At 39.1% G+C, this 22014-nt stretch overlaps 1 protein-coding gene across 17 annotated transcripts in view; it reads left to right on the forward strand.

The window, feature by feature from the left end:
• The window catches only part of MAP4K4 (mitogen-activated protein kinase kinase kinase kinase 4), a 187576-nt gene extending 172671 nt beyond the window's left edge, over window positions 1–14905 (forward strand). For 14 of the 17 annotated variants that reach the window (XM_073897883.1, XM_025869038.2, XM_025869041.2 and 11 more), the window contains 6 exons: window positions 5551–5685; window positions 8103–8203; window positions 9778–9951; window positions 10486–10645; window positions 11386–11525; window positions 13242–14905. In XM_073897883.1, coding sequence (XP_073753984.1) covers window positions 5551–5685; window positions 8103–8203; window positions 9778–9951; window positions 10486–10645; window positions 11386–11525; window positions 13242–13325 — 794 coding nt within the window. In that variant the 3' untranslated portion in view covers window positions 13326–14905. The remainder of the gene's footprint in view (window positions 1–5550; window positions 5686–8102; window positions 8204–9777; window positions 9952–10485; window positions 10646–11385; window positions 11526–13241) is intronic. The other 3 variants (XM_073897882.1, XM_073897886.1, XM_073897891.1) reach the window with 1 other exon arrangement.
• The last annotated feature ends 7109 nt before the right edge of the window (window positions 14906–22014 follow it).

The following is a 22014-nucleotide window of genomic DNA, read 5'->3' on the forward strand; positions in this document are numbered from 1 at the left end:
CTTTCATGCAGAAGGAACTCTGCCACAATGGTAAAAGTGCCATATTATGTTTTTTTTCTTATATCAGTTAAACACTTAACATAAGTTGCTTTTTTTTTTTTTTTAAGATTTTATTTATTTATTTGACAGAGAGAGAGAGACACAGCGAGAGAGGGGACACAAGCAGGGGGAGTGGGAGAGGGAGAAGCAGGCTTTCTGCGGAGCAGGGAGCCCGATGTGGGGCTCAATCCCAGGACTCTGGGATCATGACCTGAGCCGAAGGCAGACGCTTAACACCTGAGCCACCCAGGCGCCCTCATAAGTTGCTTTTTAGGAAAGGGTATTTTTTTCATATAAATTATGTAATATATGTTATTCTAGAAAATAAGAAACCAGTCAGAAAAGCCAGTAGGATAAATGAAATGTAAAGTCATCCAGAGATACTATACCAATTGACTCTTCAGTTTTTAACTTCTCATCTTTAAGCGTACACACACTCAGTACAGACTTAAAGGGGGAAATTCTGTGTAAAAATGGTTATGCAACATTTCAAACATACCGAAAATAATAATGAGAGAATAATTACATAATAATGACACCCAGGAACTGATGAGTTACTTTTAACAGGTGTTAAATACACTCTTGTACTTGCGGTTAGCATCCCCTGCCCCATCTAGCTGCCATGGTAACCACTGTGGTGAAGTGAGGGTGTATCTTAATTCATTCTGGTTTGTCCAGATCATGCGGCTTGCTCTTTCCATATTATTAAACATTTCTCTATGACATCTGTTTTACGTGGCTATAGAGTGTTTCTTTGCATACATACTCTAAAATTTATTTACTTCTGTTGTCTTTTAGTTTAGCCCTTTTTTTCCCTCTCAGGTAAACATTTTCACATACATCTCGTAACTTACTTAACCATCGTGCGTACATATCTGTGTTGCATAGATAATAATTTCCTAATAATTTATTATTATTGCTGGAGTCAAGAGTATGCAAAATTGAAACACTTAAAATAGGTCTTATAATAACCAGCAGCAATTTTGATTTAATCATCTGCTAACTCAGCTTCTTTGTTTATATGTAACATTTCTCCAAGTTATTTTAGTTTTCAAATAGGCTTTTGCTTGTAAGTAAAAGACCTTTGTTGAAATGCAGAAATTTCTCCATCCATCTCATACTTAAATGAGAAAGCAGCCATTTACAACTTGAGTGTTGACGGGGAGTAGGTTTAAAATTAGTGGAAAAACAAATCTGCTAAAAATGATTTAAACTTCATTTTGTGATCCAGTGAACAAGACGATTTATGGGGATCACTGATCAGCTGACACCAGTAAAAATTTTTTGGTCTACTTTTCTGTATTATTTTCCTTATTTTATTTTATTTTTTTAAAGATTTTATTTATTTGACAGAGAGAGCAGGAGAGCACAGGCAGGGGGAGCGACAGAGGGAGAGAGAGAAGCAGACTCCCCACTAAGCAGGGAGCCTGATGAGGGGCTTGATCCCAGGACCCTGGGATCATGACCTGAGCCAAAGGCAGTCACTTAACCAACTGAGGCACCCAGTTGCCCCTCTGTTCCTCTTTTGCAATGGTTTCTACAATCATGAAGGTAATATGTTAATTTTGGGAAGCTTTGAAAATAGAAAAATCTTAGGAAGAATAAAACAAAATGCTACCCCATCTCAGAGACAACTCTTGTTGACATTTTTTTGTATTTCCTCTTCATTTTTTTTTAAAGATTTTATTTACTTATTAGGGAGAGAGAACAAGCAGGGGGAAGGGGAGAGGGAGAGGGAGAAGCAGGCTCCTGCTGAGCGGACCCTGGGATCATGACCTGAGCCGAAGGAGATGCTTAACTCACTGAGCCACCCAGGCTCCCCTCCTCCTTCTCATTTCTATAAAGATTTATCACAATATGGGAATGAAACACTATATACATAAAACTACATGGTTTTTGTTTCATTACCATTTTATTGAATATTTTCCCACATTCAAAAAGTCTTCAAAACCTAAAAAAATTAAAGTGTAAGATGTAACAAAGAAAGTGCACAGATTATAAGTATATACTCAGTGAATTGTCACAGTTAGAATCCATCGGCTCAGGTCATGATCCTGGAGTCCCGGGATCGAGTCCCACGTCGGGCTCCCTGCTCAGCAGGGAGTCTGCTTCTCCCTCTGACCCTCTTCCCTCTCGTGCTCTCTATCTCTCATTCTCTCTCTCTCAAATAAATAAATAAAATCTTTAAAAAAAAAAAAAAAAGGAATCCATCCACCTAGGATCCATTCACCTACCCTGGTGAAGAAATGCAACAATCCCAAGTAGCCCAGAAGCTCCCCTGCAGTAATCACTCTGCTGCCTCCCAGTCATTGCCCCCCCTGCTCCCCAGAGGAAAGCACTGTCTTTTAAAATACCTTAGGTTGGTTTTACCTTCATTGAAGTGAATTGATATAAATGGTAAAACAGTAAGCATTCTTTTGTGTCTGGCTGCGTTTTTTTTTTAAAGAGCACCTTTAAGTTTACAGAAAAGTTGAAAAGAAAATATAGACAATTCCCATATTACACCCCCACCTCCAGTTTTCCCTATCATCTGCATTAGTGTATCACATTAGTATAGTACATTTGTTGTAATTGATGAACTGATATTAACAATATTATTATTATTAAAGTCTGAAGTTTACATTGAGGTTTACTCTTTGTATTGTACAGTTCAGGGTTCTGACAAACAAATAATTATCCACCATTAACAGACTAATTTCACTGCCCTAAAAATACCCTATGCTCCACCTATTCATCTCTCCCCCAAAGTCCCTGGCAACAACTTGATTTTTTTTTTTTTTTTTATAACTCTCTCTATGACCTTCTCCAGAATGTCATAGTTGGAATCATGTAATATGTAGCCTTTTCAGACTGGCTTCTTTCTTTAGCAATATGTATTTAAGGTTCTTCCATGTCTTTTCATGACTTGATTGTGCATTTCTTTAACTGCTGAATAATTGGTTGTGTGGATGTGCCACTTTGTTTATCCATTCACTTATTGAAAGACCTCTTGGTTGCTTCCAAATTTTAGCAATTATGAATAAAGCTGCTATAAATATCTGTGGACAGCTTTTTGCGTAGACATAAGGTTTCAACTCATGTGTTTAGTTAAAAACCTAGGAGCATGATTGCTGGAGCATAAGATAAGGCTACATTTAGCTTTGTAAGAAATAGCCATCCTGTCTTCCGAAGTGGCTGTATCATTTTGATTTTCTACAGACCTCAAATGAAGAGTCCCTTTTGCTCCACATCCACATCAGTGTTTTGTGTGGGTCTATTTCTGGGCTCTCTGTTTTGTTCCATTGATCTGTTTTTCCTTTTGGTAATACCATATTGTCTTGATTATTGTAGCTTTATAATAAATCTTGAAGCCACATAGTATCAGCCCTCCAAAGTTGTTCTTTTTCAATATTGTGTTGGCTGTTCTGGCTCTTGCCTTTCCATATAAACTTTAGAGTCAGCTTATCAATATGTATTAAATAACTTGATAGGATTTTGATTGGGATTACATTGATTCCCTAGATGAGTAGAACTGATATTGTAGCAATATTGAGTTCTATCCATGACCATTAAATATATCTCCATCTGTTTAGGTCTCCTTTAATTTCTTTCTTCTTCAGAGTTTTATAGTTTTCCTCATAGAGATCTTATTTAGGGCTTCTTTGTTAGATTTATAACTAAGTATATCCTTTGACTTCAGTGCTTTTTTTAAAAAGATGTATTAATGTTTTAAAGAGAGGTGGGGGGAGGGGCGGGTGAGAGGGAGAGAATCTCAAGCAAACTCTCCATCGAGCGTGGAGTCTGACACAGGGCTCGCTCTTACAACCCTGAGATCATGACCTGAGCCAGCATCAAAAGTAAGACACTCAACTGACTGAGCCACTCAGGCCACCCCTGGTTTTAGTTTTTCTGTAGATGGTGCTGTGTTTTTAATTTCAAATTTCCAATTGCTTATTGCAAGTATATAGGAAAGCAGTTGACTTTTATGTATGAACCTTGTAACTTGCAACCTTACTATAATCATTTTACTAGTTACAGGATTTTTTTTTTAGCCAGTTGTTTGGTATTTTCTACTTACATAATCCTGTATTTCTTCCTTCCCAGTTTGTATACCGTTTATTTCCTTTGTCCTATTGCATTAGCTAAGACATCTACTTTAATGTTTAGGAGTGGTAAGTGGAGACACCCTTCCCTTGTTCCTAAAGAGGAAAGTATCTAGTTTCTCACCTTTAAGTATGGTATTAGCCGTAAGTTTTTTATACATGTTCTTTAGCAAATTGAAGCAGTTCCCCTCTATTCGTATTTACTGTGAGTTTTCGATCGTGAAATGGATATTGGGTTTTGTCAGATGTTTTTTCTGCATCTGTTGATATGATCATATGATTTTTCTTCTTAAGCTTGTCAGTATGTCTAGTTTCTTTTGTTCAACATCATTTTGTTGTTGCTCATAGAGCTATTTTGTTCCACTTCATTTCTTTGTATGACTATACCACAATTTATTTGTTCTACTGTTGATACATGTTTGTGTTTACTGTTTACAGCTCTTAGCAACAATGCTGCTATGAACATTCTCATTTGTATTTGGGGGCTCATACACAGACATTTATATTAGAGAAATTGCTGGATCATAAGTAGGGTATGCATTTATCCTACCTTATTAGATAATGTCAGACTTTTCAAAGTGCCTCTAACAGTTAACACTAGTTTCTAGTTCCTCCACACCTTCCCTACTTTTAGTACTATTGTTTTCTTTTGCCTGTTGTAGTCGATAGTCGATTGCCCACTTTTTCTATTGGGTTTTCTCTCTTCTAAGTGATTTATAGGTGGTGAGTCCTCTGTCAGCTCTGTAAGTTGTACAGATCTCCAGTTTATGGCTTGCTTTTTGCTGGATTTGAGTCCCTGCCTTGGGGTGATTTATTTAATCTTTCTATGCTGTCTAATGAGAAATAATAGCTATTCCAGAGAGTTTTGAGAATCAGAGGACATTATACTTGTGAAAGCGCCTTGTAAGTTCTATGGGTTGTATTGCTGTGTAGGTGTTTGTATTACTTTGTGGTTTATGAATACTGACTGTTTACATAAGTCTAAGTTCTTTATTCTTTTAAAACGTTTTCTTTCGGGGTGCCTGAGTGGCTCAGTTGGTTAAGCCTCCGAATCTTGATTTCAGCTCAGGTCACGATCTCAGGGTCGTGAGATGGAGCCCCGCATCAGGCTCTGCGCTGGGCGTGGAGCCTGCTTAGGATTCTCTCTCTCCTTCTGCCCCTCCGCTCTCATCCTCTCAGTCTCTCTCTCTCTCTCTTAAATAAATAAATAAATAAAATCTTTCCTTCTAACTCAGGCCTATACTTGATAATAATTCTATAGGAATTTTAAAGTCCCTCTGAATAGCTTAAATTGAGGTTCTAGTAAAACTCATAGAGATGGTTCCCTTAGAAGGATATTCGTTGTTCATTGATGTTTCTTTGGCTACTATTATTAATGATGGTATCTACTTTGACTATGCATGTAAAATATTTATATTTGTTTTGCTAGGCAAAAAGGATAAGTTACGTGTCTACTATTTGTCCTGGTTAAGAAATAAAATACTTCACAATGATCCAGAAGTTGAGAAGAAGCAGGGATGGACAACCGTGGGAGATTTGGAAGGATGTGTACACTATAAAGTTGGTAAGTTCCAGGAGGGCCATGAGATTTTGTTTTGCAGGGTTTAGTTAGTGTTGTTCCCGATCCCCCTAGCTCATTTCTGCGATTATGTTTCTAAGGCATCTTCTAATCCTGAAGTGTCATCTAGACTCACAGTGCACCTTTTAGCATAACACCATTCATTCCTGCTGCTCACCCTGTCCTCTGTCCGTCTCATCCTCACAGTTCATCCTGTAAGCGAGGCTTTTCACCCTTCCTCTTTGACAGTCCACATTCTTCTCTGCAAGCTGTGGCCACAAGAACCTCTCTAAGGAAACCTTGCCAAAGGAAAGCCAGCCAATTTGGATTCTTGCTTTGCACTCCAGTCCTATTCTCCATTTAGAGGACTTTGGGTTCTTGGCAGTCACTGATAGAAAGTTTGAGAGTTTGACCAAAGAGCTGTGGCTTGTCGTTTTGAATGAAGTGCACTGTGCAGAGAGCTACTGTGCTCTAACTACTAAATGAATCAGGCTGGTCAGCCAGTGTTTCATAGCAACTGTCTTGTTTTTTTTTTCTTTTTGGCTTGCATGCTGTGGTTCTTATGTAATAAGAGCTTACAAGAACAAAACTAAAACGAATTTTTTATGTATGAAGAAAATCAAAATACTAATACTAATGTTGGAAATAAAGGGGAAATAATGGAACTTAGCCAAATTAAACTTCTATGGGAGAGATGATATACTGTAATAGAATTTGAAAAAGCAACAAATGGTCTCTATATACCTATGACTGACTAACGTAAGGGTCCTATTATATACTGATTTCTGCTAGTATGTTTTATTTTTTCTATGTTTATAAAATATATGCTGTAGTCAGTTCCTCTGCTTCCAAGAATATTACAGTCTTTGACATTTTCTTCTTATTGATGTAATCTGTCTACAGCTCTCAGCGCATTGATTAATAATGACTACAGGAGCCACCCCAATATTGGAGTGATTCTGTATTACTAAAAAGTATTACTATCTCCTTGATTAAATTTTGGGATTAGGATTTTCTGTGTTGTGTTTATGTGAAAGAATTCTTGAGGTGTAACCAGAGTCATCTAAGTCTAAATTTAATGAAACAGATCAAAACAGGTGAAATGTACAAGAATAGATTATCCTGCAAGGGGAGCTAGAGGCAAATGTGTTAGGCGGCGCTGGGCTTTTCGTTGGAACAAAACAGCAGTCCTCAGGCCTGTCATTCTTATAGGATGAATCAAAACATTTTCTGAGATAAGAGTGTGCAATACCATTCATTTGTTGTCTTTATACTTTCAGGAAATTATATTCTGTTTATCAAAACCTGTGCTGTACAGTATAGTTGCCATCAAGAAGAGGGCCTATTTAAATGTATATTTAAATTAGTTAACGTGAAATAAACTTTAAAATGTAGTTCCTCAGTGGCACTACTACATTCCAGGTGCCCGATGGCCACATATAACTAGCGGCTATCCTATTAACAGTATACACACATAAAACCTTTTGATCATTGCAGAAAGTTTTATTAAGCAGCACTGGTTTGGACAACCTCTTGTAATCCTTTGTGTCTTAATAATGTCAGTGATTTATTTGAATAGTGACTGTATATGGAATTTAACAAGGAGAGTTACCAAGTTAACAAGTCATCTCTCATGTACAAAGTACTCAAGTAGTAGTGTGACATTGGATAGCTTATAAAGAAACTAATAGAGCTACATTTGTGGTCACAGCCCGTCAGAGCATCTGGGGTTTGTTTGTTTACAGTGCTGTAACCACACTTATTTTTTATTTATTTTTTTAATTTAAATTTTATTAGTTAATGTATAGTGTAGTATTGGTTTCTGGAGTGGAAGTCAGTGATGAGTCACTTACAACACCCAGAGCGCATCTGTTTTTAAGTAGAGTTGCCTGGCTGCAGGAGAACCAAAACAGCTATGTGAAGAAGGCATTTTCAACTATATTTCCTTTACTACTGCTGTTTTTGTACAGAACTTTAGGTAGACTTCAAGTAGTCACTACCTCTGTAGATCAAAAAGTGGTTCAAAGTGATACTTAACCGATTAACCGCACTATTATCCTTTTGAAGTAATACTGAGCCCTTAAGACTTCAGAGTGGTATGGCTGGCATTGTCCTTGATTATTAAATACTTGCAATCTAAGAAGATTAGAAACATTAGTGAAAGTACTCACTGATAGTAACCAGAGTATTGGAGTTGATTGAGTCCCGTACATCATCAAGAAAGTTGGGAACAGCCTGAATCGTACATAAAAGTATTGGAAAAGGAAACTCTGAGGTTTGATCACTCAGTATTTTTCTCCTCTTGGTCTGAATGACTTAATAGAAAGCATATTTATAAAGTTTGCAAAAGACAATTAACAGAATTTGGAGTTCCAAGTTGATTCTGACTTGTGCTTCTCTTCTTTTATGTTTGTTGTTTTCAGTAAAATATGAAAGAATCAAATTTCTGGTAATTGCTTTGAAGAGTTCTGTGGAGGTCTATGCGTGGGCACCCAAGCCATATCACAAATTTATGGCCTTTAAGGTAACGGCATCAAGTGTACTTAAAAGTAGCATCAGCCATGCATGTGTGACCAAGAGCCAGGGGATAAGTTTAAAAACTATAAACAGTTAAAACTGATCATTTAAAAATTATGTAATAACACAGTGTATAACTTTATCATAAGAGAGGCCATTTCCAATGTAGTAAGCCTCACTGTCGGCTTTCTGAGTCTTCAGAGTATGAGAAGGAGAAAGCTAAATATTTGGTAGGCACTTTGATTGATATGTCAATATGGTAACAGAAGAAAGGACAAAATAACACTGTCTCTGTTTAAAAAGTAGACTTTGACCTGCTACCTGAAGTCATGCATGTGTATAAAGATTTAGGTATGTTTTTGATAATACTCCATGCTGACAGTAGGCAGCTTGAAGGTATAGCTATTCGATAGAGTACTAAAAATTACAGAAATTCTTCATGACACAAGGAATATGTATTATGCATTAAATAGAAAAAGTAAGTTAACATGAATAATATATCATTTTTGTTTAAGGGAAAAACTGTAGAAAGATTGTAGCAGTTTTCTCTGGGTATTTTTAGTATTTTTTATAATTCTAGAGTTTACATTAGATACAAACTTAGGAAATCCTTAGTTAAAATGATATTACTATGACAGTAGATATTATAAATAAGTTAATAACCTCATTTCCAATATTAGACACAAAACCTTAAGCATAGCCCTGAGGCTGTTTTAGCGCATATCAAGAAATTAAGAATTTTTCATCCAAAATGATTCTATTTACTTATTTTTTTAAAATAGTTTTTGGTACATTTTATTAAGGGTAAGCTTCAAGTATTTGGAAAATTGACATATTTAGATTGCTTATTGCTTGATTCCCCAGTAAAGCAGGATAAATGGGGTTACCATGTTTGCTTAAAAAATAAATCCACATATTATTGACCTAAAGTAATTGGTTGTGAAATTATAGCTGTCTTCTGAGATCTGGTCTTAATATCCTTTATGTGCCAGGTGTACTCTCTGAGTTGCTTTTATAAATATATTAAGTCTGTCTTGTGAGCTGTAGGTATTGATACTAATGAAGAACTGGGGTCACCCAGTCCATTATAGGTCATGCAGGCTCTTCCAGTACAGCTTTTCATCACTGTATCACTCTAGTTGAGAAATGAAAGTAGAAGTCTGTGTGGTGACTATGATGACCTTACTGAAAATTCTCAATATGTGACTCCTACAACTCCTCCTCTTTCTCCATTGCCTGCATCTGACTAGTTGAACAGTATACTACAGAAAGTCCTGATTATTTCACTTTAGATGTATTTGTCACCAAGGCAAACAACAGAGTGGAATTCTTGGGCCAACTAGGGGGAATTTGCCATGTGACTTCCGGAAGAATTGTCTTTCAGATGCTGATTGACAGACAAAATCATAATAAATTTAAAAAGACTTATTTTCTAGAGTATTTTTGCTTATGGTTGTTGCCAGAGTAGCTCAGTAATTGAATAACTGATTACCTTGGGTTTGGCTTCTCTAGTTTGATCTGTCAGAAATAAGTTCTACTCTGTCTTACTGCTTCTCTACTCTGTCTACTACTTCTTTATAGTCATTTGGAGAACTGGTACATAAGCCATTGCTGGTGGATCTCACTGTGGAGGAAGGCCAGAGGTTGAAAGTGATCTATGGATCCTGTGCTGGATTCCATGCTGTAGATGTGGATTCAGGATCCGTCTATGACATTTATCTACCAACACACGTAAGAAAGAACCCACACTCTATGGTTGGTTGACTGGCTTCATTTTGTTTTGACTTTTTTCTTTACTCTGCTTAATGAACTAACACAAGCAGGGATTCTTGCTTCCCCTTGGTATGGGGGTGAGTATTTAAACGATGTGCCATTTTCAATAGCTGCATGCTCTGAGACAAGTGGAAATCCATTCTCCTGGCTCTCTGAGGCCCTCCTGAAAACCTCTTAGCCCTGGCTTTGACTAACATGGGATGGATTTGGGGCAGTTGCTGGCAGGCCAGAACTTCCCTGGGTTGGGAATGGTTTGGGGAACAAAATGTCTTAATGGAGTCCACAATCCAGATATGTTCCAGGGGCCTCAGAAATGTGAACTAGTAGAGTATATGACCTGTAAAAGCTAGTCTTTGGGATATATACTGCATGGGTTTTCCAAAATTTTATTCAATTGCTGTATTTATTCACCAAGAATATTAACCAGTGCCTTCACCAAGACAATCTTTTGAGCACTTTTGCAGGGATAGAAATAACCACAAACCTACTTCCCTGTACTTTGTTCCTCTTCTCTAGATCCAGTGTAGCATCAAACCCCATGCAATCATCATCCTCCCCAACACAGATGGCATGGAGCTTCTGGTGTGCTATGAAGATGAAGGGGTTTATGTGAATACCTATGGAAGAATCACCAAGGATGTGGTTCTGCAGTGGGGAGAGATGCCGACATCTGTAGGTAGGTATCAGAGGAAAAGGTAGCACTTGTAAAAGTGGGGCCTTCTCTAAAACTGCATATATTTATCAGACAAGTTTTACCTGTTGTGTAGACCTTCTGGTCATTTAGCAGAATGGTTGACAATAGATGGTGGCAAGTAAGATTGTAGACCATGGGACTGGTCATTGTCTATTTTAAAACAAAATCCAAGTAATTATTGAACATTTTTTAAAACTCTTGTCATTTAATCCTTAAGACATCCAGGGAATAGAACAGATGTTGACTGAGTTGTAGAAAGTAAGGTGAGACAGAAAAAGTGTAAGGGACTTGTTCTTTTGAGTGGCAGAGCCACAACTAGAAACACAGCCTCTTGATCTTCCAGCGTGCATTCAAGAATAAAGAGGCAGAAAGGTTGATATCTGAAATTTTCAGTTTATATCCCCGACTTCTTCTGGTTTCTTTGCAGTTAGTCACTGTCTCTCTTTATCACTTCTTTCTGCCTTCTTTACGACTAGTTTCATAAAAATAAGAGCTCAAAACTCTGCATCCAGTGGGTCATTGCTAACGATAAGCATGAACCATGTCAGGAATTCAAATTACCACTTCCCAGGATAAACTTTAAAAGGTTACAAAGGCAAAGTTCCTTAAAAACAAAAGTCCTTAAGTGCTAGACATGCAGGTATGTGTGTATTATAAGAGCAGCATCTTTTCATGGCTGTTTCCTTATCTAACAATTACATGTTTTCCCCCTTCTCAAAAAGCATATATTCGATCCAATCAGACGATGGGCTGGGGAGAAAAGGCCATAGAGATCCGATCTGTGGAAACTGGTCACTTGGATGGTGTGTTTATGCACAAAAGGGCTCAAAGACTAAAATTCTTATGTGAACGCAATGACAAGGTAATGGTTTCCTTACAACTTCTTTTTAGCTACTACTAGCTTTAGTAATGGTTTATTTTCCATGGAGTTTGGTGAAGCCTTTTCTTGGGGTTTTGATAGATTCTGAAATAAATTCATCAAGCAATGTTTTAGTAGTGACTTTTTAAACCTGTTTATGGGGGATGGAGTATATTCTATTTTGTGTTTGCTTATAAGAGGACAAGAGATAACTTATCTCCACCAAAATCATTATTTGTTGGTTTGTTTGTGCTGGTTGTTTTTAACCCCATTAGGTGATCTGTGTGAGCTATGTTTGGGTTTAGGGACAGGAAGGGTTAAAGCTGCCATTTTAAATGAATGGGATTCTTTTGTGATTGGAAGGAACCCTCTTGCAAATTTGGGTAGGTAAAAGTTTCCTCTCCCCTGATATGCATCAGACCACTTGTCTGCTTCTGAATAGTAAAATAACTTTATAGTTCGCGTGTCAGCAATACCTAACCACATAAATCATTTTATGCAGAATCATGAGCACCTCCTGCAGCTGAGACCCCAAGGCTTCAAAGCCCCATTTAAAACCTTTGGTTTTCAAAACTGGCCACATCCTTGTCTCATCCAGGGCCTACTTTGTCCCTGGAAGCCCCTCCCTAAGCCAGCTTTGGAGTGAAGCAGCTGGATGGCCTTGGGTGTTGACCCATCCCACCTTCCTTTGAGAATGACCTCCCGGTGGGCCTGGCCTTTTCCAAGCCCAACTTTCTTTCTCATCCGTCCACCTGTATGGAAAGCCTCTGCCCACCTGGGGCAGCCCATTGCAGCCTTAGGAATTTGCCTCTTAAGAACGTTTCCACCCCTTGCTTCACATTAAAATATATTAAATATCCTAGCCACTGGCCCACTGATTGCTCAGATTAAATTTAAAAATTCAGCTTGATAAAGGAGCTGTAGATCTGTCCTTGGGTGGTCCTCCTGCCTAACTACTTGCTCACTAAATAAGCTGCATCACCACCAGCCCACTTTACTGCAATCCTATAGCCCATTTACTAATGGAGTTCACATTTTTTTCTAATAGTATCTCCCAAATTGTTTACCTTGAAACCCCATACAACCTCTGACCCAATACAGGATTTTGCCAGCTTTTTGGCTTATACTTTCCTGAGTATATTTAATGTAGCCATAACTATAATATTCTTTGAACTTCAGGCATTTAGATATTTTTATTATTTATAATGTTACATCCCTTAAAGTCTATTAATAAAAGGCCCAAAAGTAAATTGTCATAATTTTGACTATAGAGTCCTATGAAATAACTAATACATTTTAGCCTAGTTTTTTAAAAGAGAAAAAGCAGGTTGGTGAGGAGTCCTCTCCATTGCTCATTGTGTTTTCCCAGACACATTTATCTTTTAGATATTATTAGCAGTGGAGGTAAAAAGAAATTGCTCAATTTCAGAAATATCAATTCCTTTCTTTTGAGTTCTCACAGTATGGTAATGTTAGCCTTCTTAGTTGTAATAAAAATTGCCTACAGAGATGATGACTACTTATGTATGATAAATTGATATCATCTCAGATTTTCTTTTGGAAAGGGCCTATGGGCTTAAAAGCTTCCTGCATTTGGAGCTGTTGAGGTGGCAGTGGCTCTAGGTTATCTGCCTAGGAACTATAGGAAGCATTGCTCCCGAGGACTGGGTTGTGTTTTCATGGTAAATCTCTCCCTCTCTTTTTCTCTTGCTTTTGCAGGTCTTCTTTGCCTCTGTTCGGTCTGGTGGCAGCAGTCAGGTTTACTTCATGACCTTAGGCAGGACTTCTCTTCTGAGCTGGTAGAAGCAGTGAGATGAGGCTTGCTGGTCCCCAGAGTCTTCAGGATCCTGAGAACTTGGAATTCCTTGCAACTGGAGCTCAGAGCTGCACCGGTGTGGTCCAGGACAGCTATGTGTGCAGACACCATGTGTGGGGTTTTTGTTTTGTTTTGTTTCGTTTTGTTTCCTTTCTTGCACCTCTTACCAGTTTATCCCCCTTCTCTTCTTTTCCCTACTCAAAAATAAATCAAGGCTGCAATGCAGCTGGTGCTGTTCACATTCTACCATCAGGTGCTATAAGTGTTTGGGATTGAGCATCAGACCAGAAAGCAAATGCCTTTCCTTCAGCTCCAGAATTCCTTGTCTCTGAGTGACTCTGTCTTATGGGTATGGAAGGTGGAGACTATGAACATGCCATTGGTTTTGTTGGAAGTGGGCACACGGAGGTGTAAAATGGTGGTCTAATGAGCAGTTTGCTGAAGCAGAGAGCAGATTTAATATAGTAACATTAACAGTGTATTTAATTGACATTTCTTTTTTGTAATGTGACAATATGTGGTCAAAGAAGAAGGTGCAGGTTTAAGAAGTTAATATTTATAAAATGTGAAAGACACAGTTACTAGGATAACCTTTGTGGGTGGGGCTTGGGGGGCAGGGTGGGGTGGGTTAAGGGGGTCCCATTTTGTTTATTTGGATTTTTTTTTTTTTTTTGGCTTGGCCAAAAACTCAGTCATTTTTCTGTGTACCAGGTTTTGCCTAAATCATGTGCAGATGGTTCTTTAAAAAAAAAAAAGAAAAAAAAAGAAAAAGAAAATGTGTGCATTTGTATAATGGCCAGAACTTTGTTGTGTGACAGTATTAGCACTGCCTCAGTTAAAGGTTTAATTTTTGTTTAAACCTAGAAGTGCGACAACAGTTTTACCACAGTCTGCACTTGCAGAGGAAAAGAAATTTTTCAACCACATGTTTGTTTTTTTGCCTACCTCATTATTTGTAATGCATTAAGAGGTGGTTTAGTTTCTATGTTTTTTGGAGGAAAACATTAATGTTTAATTTAATCTTAATACCAAAACTATCAGATTGAAGTTTTGACTGTTAATTTTGTCACAGGTTTCAGTAGGCACAAGAGAAATTGTCCCTGAAGATGGGAAATAGCCATATGGCTTCATCATGCTGACAGATGCAATCTGTTTTCTAAGTTCAGAGAGCAGAATGCTTTGTTTTCACCAGATGCACCATTAGTGGTTGATGGGCAAACTATGGCCTACAACATAAGAGGCCTCATTGTTCTCAATTCGGGGTTTGGTAGCAGACGGATGGTCATGTTAGAATAGTCACACAAACTGTTCAGTGTTGCAGGAACCTTTTCTTGGGGTGGGGAGGGGTGGTGTTTCCCTTTTCTAAAAATGCAATGCACTAAAACTATTTTAAGAATGTAGTTAATACTGCTTATTCATAAGATGGCATCTTCCTGTGTTTTAGTTGTAATATCAAAGCCCTGGCTTTTCTCCTCTCACTTGCTCTCTTGTTCTCTCTCTGTTTTTTAAACCAGTTTTACTTTATGAATATGTTCATGACATTTGTAATAAATGTCTTGGGTAATAATTTGTTTTATGGCTTCATGGTCACTCGATTCCTCTGAGACTATTAATCTCTTGGTAAAGGAGCAATGCTCGGTGTCCTGGCTCTGCCAGCTTACTTTCCTCTGGTTGAGTTTGGAGTGGGAATATTGCATGATGGTGGCTTTAAACTTTGTTTACCAAACAGAACTTGGTGTTTCCTAGGCTTCATCCTCCTTTGTGGTTAAGTTTCTTTTACAACATGAAAAAGGAGGATTTTCCTCCCAAAAAGATAACAGTCATTTGCACCTATCTGTCAAGGCTTTGCCCAGCATTGTTATCCTATTTGGCATCCACTTTGACCCCTATCATTCTCTTCCTCCTGGTTCAGCATCTTTGCCAAAGGTTGTCTGGAATTACAAAAACCTAGCAAGAAATAGATATACTCACAGATGCAGAAACAACACAGACGTACCTACCCACAAAGACAAGCTGAGAAAGCCTTGCCCTCTTTTGAAAAGAACAAGACATTGGAAAAGGTTTTCCCGTCTCTAAGACTTTGGAGTGATGCTCAGGTCCAAAGCAGAGAGGACTAGTTCTTTTCTACTAATTTGTAGTTAACATAGAGAAGATTGAAGACTTAATCCCACCTATGGAAGGGACTTTTGAGATGGGCCAGATGCCATCACCACAGGAATTCAGTCAGAATCAAATTACTGTTAGTGATTTCCTGCACGTTTCGGCTTTTCGAGTAAGATGAAATGTGCCACAGTGAACATGTGTGCACGCCGAGAGAAGAAATAACTCGATGGCTGGGTTGATTGTAGCCTCTCCCATGACTTCATGTACAGGTAAAGTTGAGCAGGTGTCTGGAAAAAACAACAACAACAACAAAAAAAACCCCACTAAACTTATACCAATAAGGACGACAGAAAAGACAGAGGCATCACAGTCTTACATAGACAGACTTGAAAGACTTGAAGCTGTAAGCCAAGGGGGGTGACCAGATAAGACAAATGGTTTTTCATTGGAATTACTGCATAGTTAGAACTTGACAAAAACTGGATTTCCTTTCCGAGGTGATGGGGTCTGAGCTCAAGCCAGAATCTAGCCTGTCCTGCTCGTGCAGCAGCAGGAGGTCCCCCGACGGCACTCCGGTGGTGTTTGCATGGAATGCTATCACGACCATCTCTGGGCTTAAGTCACCTGAGGTCAGACAGCCAAACGGGGGCGGGGGCGGGGGGCAGGTTCCTGGTGCGTGCTTTCCTTGCCTTCCCAGCCTTGGCACCTCGTAAACCAGATTGTGTTGCTGCAGCTTCATACAGGTGCCCAGTTAGGTTTCTCCATAAAAGATTATGAACAGGTGAAATGTCATTCTTCTAGAGAAGGGATGGTTTTTTTCCTTTAACAGGGTAGTGACTTCACAAAAGTGCCAAGATGGCAAAATTACAAAAGAAAACAGTATTATGATACCATTAAATATGGAACATTAAACTATTTATATTTAGCACTGCTCTTCAAAACAAAATACAGATATGTCTGTAGGTGTAGTCAAAGCTTTAATAAGTAATACTTTTCTGTATTTAAATCAGAGTAACTGTATTGAGTGCAGTGTCTTTTTCCTCATGCACATGTTATGTTGAAGAAAATGTTTACAAAAATGGTTTTGTTACACTAATGTGCATCATATTTATGGTTTATTTTTAAAGTGATTTTTTATTTTATTTAGGTTTTCGTCTTAGTTGTAGTCCGTTTACAGTGATTCATAATCCCTAATTTTGCCAATTATAAATTTGCTAAACAGTAATACAAATGACAGACTGCATTAAATTTACTAATCCTAGAGCTACAAAGCAGACTGGTGGCAAGTATGTGGCCTCCCCCCCAACCCCCCAGTGCTAACTTGTCTTATGTGTATTATGAAAATTACTGTTGGCCCCTCCCCCCTTTCTCTTTAAATAAAATAAAAATGACACCTATGTTATGTGGCATGAGTTTCAAATATATTCTGATCCTTCAGAATGTTTCCTTTGCATATGAATCCATATTTTATGCATACCTCCACCCCTCGCTAGAGAGGGTGGCTCCATATCCTGCCATCTCCTGTAACAGGGATGTTTGTTAAAGGTGAGCTCTTGATCATCATGTTCTTGAAGCCAAGAATGGGTAAAGCTGATCCCTAAAGAAGATACAAGGTTTTATTTTTGCAAGTCTGAATTGAATCAAAAAATAAAATAGCATGATGTCTGTATCTAATAGGACAATTGAAATAGCCCTTTCTCAAATTGGCACCATAAATACTAACTTACGCCTAGTAATTGGAAGGCCTTTGTGGCCAAGCCCTTAGCATGTGCCCCATTGATTTCCCCCAGAGATCTGGTAGGCATGATCCCCACTGGGTAGATGTGGGACCACATCACCATGATCAGCACCTTGGCCAAGCCTCCAGGGTTGCAGAGGGTGGCCACACAACATTATCATAAATCAAATGTTAATAACCAGCTCCTTTGTGCTTCATATTAGAAACATGTTATTTCTTTAAGGTGAAAATAAAACTGTAGGTCCAAATAAGTATGTTTTTTCTTTTCCTACTTGATATTTGTTGCAGCTGGTGGATGATTAGGAATAAAAATCTGGTGGAGGGCTAGTTGTCTTGGGACCATCATTCATCCCTCCTGTACCTACCTCATCCTCCACTGCAGTGGTCTCACTTAAAGCAAGCAACCAGGATGAAATCAGCCCCTATAACTGACACCAGCTCAATGTTTTGACATCACGTTAAGGGTTCAGTGAAATTGCTGCTACCTTCTTTGCCATCTCTGACTTCTACACTCACAACAACAGATGCCCGTGTTTCATTTGCTAAGTACAGTGTACTCTTGAACAACATGGGAGCTGGGGTCACCGGCCCCTTGTGCCATCCAAACTCTTGAGTGTAACTCAACTCCCCCAAAACTTAACTGTCAGTAGCCTGCTGTTAATTGATCGGAAGCCTTACCAATAACATAAACAGTCAATTAACCCTATTTTGTATATTTATATACCATATTCTTAAAGTAGGCTAGAGAAAAGAATATTGAAGTAATAAGGAAGAGAAAATACATGTGCATTCATGTACTGTAAAAAATCCACATGTAGGTGGATCCACACAGTTCAAGCCTATGGTCAAGGGTCGACTGTAGTTGTTAGAAAGTAAAACTGAAAAAAAGAAAACGGAATTAAAAGTTGGGAGAAGTTGTTACTACATTTTCTTATGGGAGAAATAACAGTTTCAGTTATAGGTTCTCATACCTGGTCTGCTTCTCCTTTCATCTTAAGGTTAATCCTATTATATCCAGGTTTCAAAATCTTGGTGAAGCTGTCCCATCTCTGCCTCTGCCTTCCTTACCTTGTCTATGCTTACAGTCAATAACCTCTCCTGGTCTCTGATAACTGGACACAGGATTGTTTTTGCTTACTCTTTATGTCTGTCTGAATAAAGAGCCTGCATATGAGCTAAAGTTGGCTCTCAGGGTTGACTCCTAACTGCTTCTCCAAAACTACCAAACATGTTGCTGGCAGTGAACAGGCCCTGTGGTTTGCTTAAGTAGCATGAAATTAAAACCCTGATGTTAGTCCAAGGGGAAACCAGCGCTCCTATGCCCTGTGGGACTTGTGAGGAAGTGCACTGGTGTACACAGGTCCCAGGAAGGGTGTGGAGCAGTAGCTTACCGGGCACAGCACAAGGCCACCCAGTGCTATAACAGGCCATAATACTCACCGGTCCCTGCTGCTGCAGGTTGGCTTCCTATAATAACAGGACCCTTGATTCCTAGGTCCTATCTCCTAGTTTGCTTGGTTATCGGAAATTTGAATTTGATGGTCCAGCTCAAAATGCCCCCTAGAAGTTCTGTGGAAAGATGTCAAGCTTGAGCAAGGCAATTCTGCCCCTTCCTTAAATTTGTTGAGATGTCAGACATAACTACAAACCTTAGAAACCAATATTACACAACTTTTTCATAACGAATGATACTAAATAATGCCTTGATTATTTTTTAACAGCTTTACTGAGCTATAGTTCACATAACCTATAGTTCAGTGGCTATTAGCCTATTCAGACCTGGGCATACATCACTACCACAATCAATTCCTAAACGTTTTTTATTATCTTTGCTATTATCTCCTTGTCACCCCACCTCTTCATCTCCCTAAAGTTTTAGGCAACCACTAATCTACTTTTCCAATATGGATTTGCCTTTTCTGGATGTTTCATATAAATGAAATCCTACGATGTGCGGCCCTTATGACCCGCTTCTTTGATTTAGCAGAATGTTTTAGTTACAGCATGTATCAGTACTTCATTTATTTTTATTAGCATCCTTGGTTTCTTCACCTTTGTCACTGGTGCCTGCCTTCAGCTTTTAAAACCAACCACCTACTTCACTGATAGCCAACCACGTTCTAGCCTCAAATGAAAACTGCAGAGTTAACCATCCACCCCACAGGGGAAGCAGGTGACAAGCGGCTTCAGAAATGGATTCCTGCTAAGATGTGTTTTCAGTTTGAGTTCTTAGAAACACAGTGATCCCCTCAACCACCGCCCTGGAGAGATCTTCATGCTAAACATCAGGCTCATCACAGGACAGGTACAGGGTGGTCAAGGTTTGGAATGGAGGACTGTTTGGGAAACACTCCTACCTGCCCACAGACAGCAGCTCTCCAACCCCCAGGAAGGTTGGGACTGGTAGGTGTCCTGCTTGTGTCCAAGGCCTGGATCAGGGTACTCAGCTCGTCCCTCTAAGTTTTGTGTGCTCACTCTTAGGAAGGGACACAAAAGCTGGTATTGCTGAGCCAGATCCCTTTTTTGTCCTGGGAGAATACTTAAAACTCACATTTCAAAAGGGTCTTTGTCCAGTTGGCAGCTCTTTTGTATCTTATTGGCATCAAGGACGTTTCTTTGGTGTTGCCTCCTGGGAGGCCTTCTAATTGTCCTCAACTTTCCCTTGCAGTGTACATCATTGAGTAAGCGTGGACACTAGTAACTTCTGGGAACTTGGTGGCATTTTGGTCAATCTAACAAGTTGAGCAACCACTGGGTGCTGAGCAGTCTTGAGGTATGGCTCTCTTTGGGGAAATGGAGGGGAGTTGTCCAAAGGGCCAACTTTGAAAATGATGCCTAGTGTATTCTAGATGTTGAAGCAGGGCCTTTAGTAATGGTACATATGAAAAAGATTTACACTTACTAGCTTAAAAAGAAAAAAAAAGGCAATGTGGCTGCCAAAGGGGCTGGTGTGAGTTCGGACTGTATGGCTAAAGCAAGTGAGAGAAGGTGATGCCCCCGTTGCGGTGAGGTCATATTTGGTTGGATAACGCTCGTCATGGGGTCTGGACCAGTTGCAGCCTTGGCTTGAGAGAGACCTGGGTGGGAAGGGCTCCATAAAGTTCTCATTAAGATTGGCTTAAAGAAAAGGTATGTTCTCCAAAAATAATTGGGAGAAGTAGTTCTAGAAACATCTAAAGATTGTTCAACTAATCAATCCATTCTAGTTTTTTGCTAACAACAACGACAGTAAATATTTTGTGTGTATTTGCTATGCACCAGGCATGTTCTAAGGACTTCTTACATACATCCTCTTAACCTGTAGAGGAACATATTCAAGTGGGTACCCACTTGTTGACTTTAATTTATTTGGAGAGATAACAAATGCAGGATAGGTTGTTCTGCAAGGTGCCAACTGGTAGAGCTGGAAAAGGTGGGTTGAACTGTAGAGAGAATTTGTTTCCACTATGAAAGGCACTATCACAATTGTCCAGTAGAACAAAATGGGCACCTTGGATGCCTGGCCAGGCACATGCCCTTGAGGCTGTCTTTGTTGGGATGTAGAGGAGGCCTCTTGCGTTGTTTTGGGATTAGATAACATAACAAGGCTGGTTAACAGTCCATGAGCCATTTGAGAACATTCTTGAACCCACATACAAAATGGCTTTGGCACTCCTTGTAAACATGAATGCATTTTTCAAGCAAGTAGATATTTAGGCAACAATCCTGAGTTCCTCTGGTCTGCGGCAGAAATGGGATAGGTAGCGGCAGAGACGGGAACTTTGTCCAGGACACACTGATGTGTTCGCTGCCTCACAGAGCTCCTTCTCCAGGGCTTCTCCTGTGGAAGGTACACAATGATTCCTCTTTCCCAGTAAGTGGCCACCCCAGTGAACGCTACAGCCATCACTTAGGACTCCTGCGGACTTTCCCACCTCAGAAGTGGGCAGGTTCTGCTGGACCTGAGACCAGGCAGTGTTGTTCTCTGTGGTCTTGGAGGGCTTTCTGCATTTAGGCAACCCTCTAGGCTGCGAGGTCCTGGTCTGTCTTGGGTTTTCATCCTTACCTAAACAGTGGAATGCCAGTATATAAAGCAGAGAAAAGAAGTGTCGATTTTAAATTCAAATTTATAACGTCCTTCAAAGATGAAATAATGAAAACTGATACTGCTTTGCTCTTGGGGTTTATGGATCATAGCTGTCAGTGTCTATATCACATTTCTTTTTCAGTTCTCTAATAAGCTCTAATAAGGAGCTAAATCTGATGCCGGCAGGAGTATGATTGCCAGTTTTAAACAGCCTTGCAAGAAAACAACCCAAAAAGTGTATGAAGTCAACAATTTGGGGACACTTTTTAGTGATTCATGGGTAGCAGCATAAGATGTGCACAAAAATAGGTGAACCTGGCAACACCAACTATTGTTGTGTTGGTCTCCAGTAGAAGATACATGATTGTGCATGTTTATACACTTGTAATATATTTTATTTAACTCAGTATATTCCAAAACACAATTTCAACACGTAATCAATATTTTAAATAAAGGTATGGTTTGCATTCTTTTTTCATACTAAGACGGTGGGTATTCCACACAACACATCTCAGTTCTGAATAGCCCCATGTGGCTAGTGGCTGTCATTTTGGATGGTGCAGTGCTAGAGCCTATATATACCTTATCATGGTAAGAATCTTTTGAGGTAAATATTGTTGCTACATTTTACTGGAGAAGAAACTGAAGTTTCTAAAAGTTAAATAACCTACTGGGGGTCATCCTGGAGAGTATGAATGGAGGAGCAAAAATTAGGACCTGGTCTGTTCATCTCCGAACTCTGTTTTTTTTCTTTTTTTAATACATTGGT

The sequence above is a fragment of the Callorhinus ursinus genome, unplaced genomic scaffold (assembly GCF_003265705.2).
Source record: "Callorhinus ursinus isolate GAN/ISIS: 27379988/994484 unplaced genomic scaffold, GSC_fseal_2.0 scaffold10, whole genome shotgun sequence".
Taxonomy (NCBI): Eukaryota; Metazoa; Chordata; class Mammalia; order Carnivora; family Otariidae; genus Callorhinus; species Callorhinus ursinus.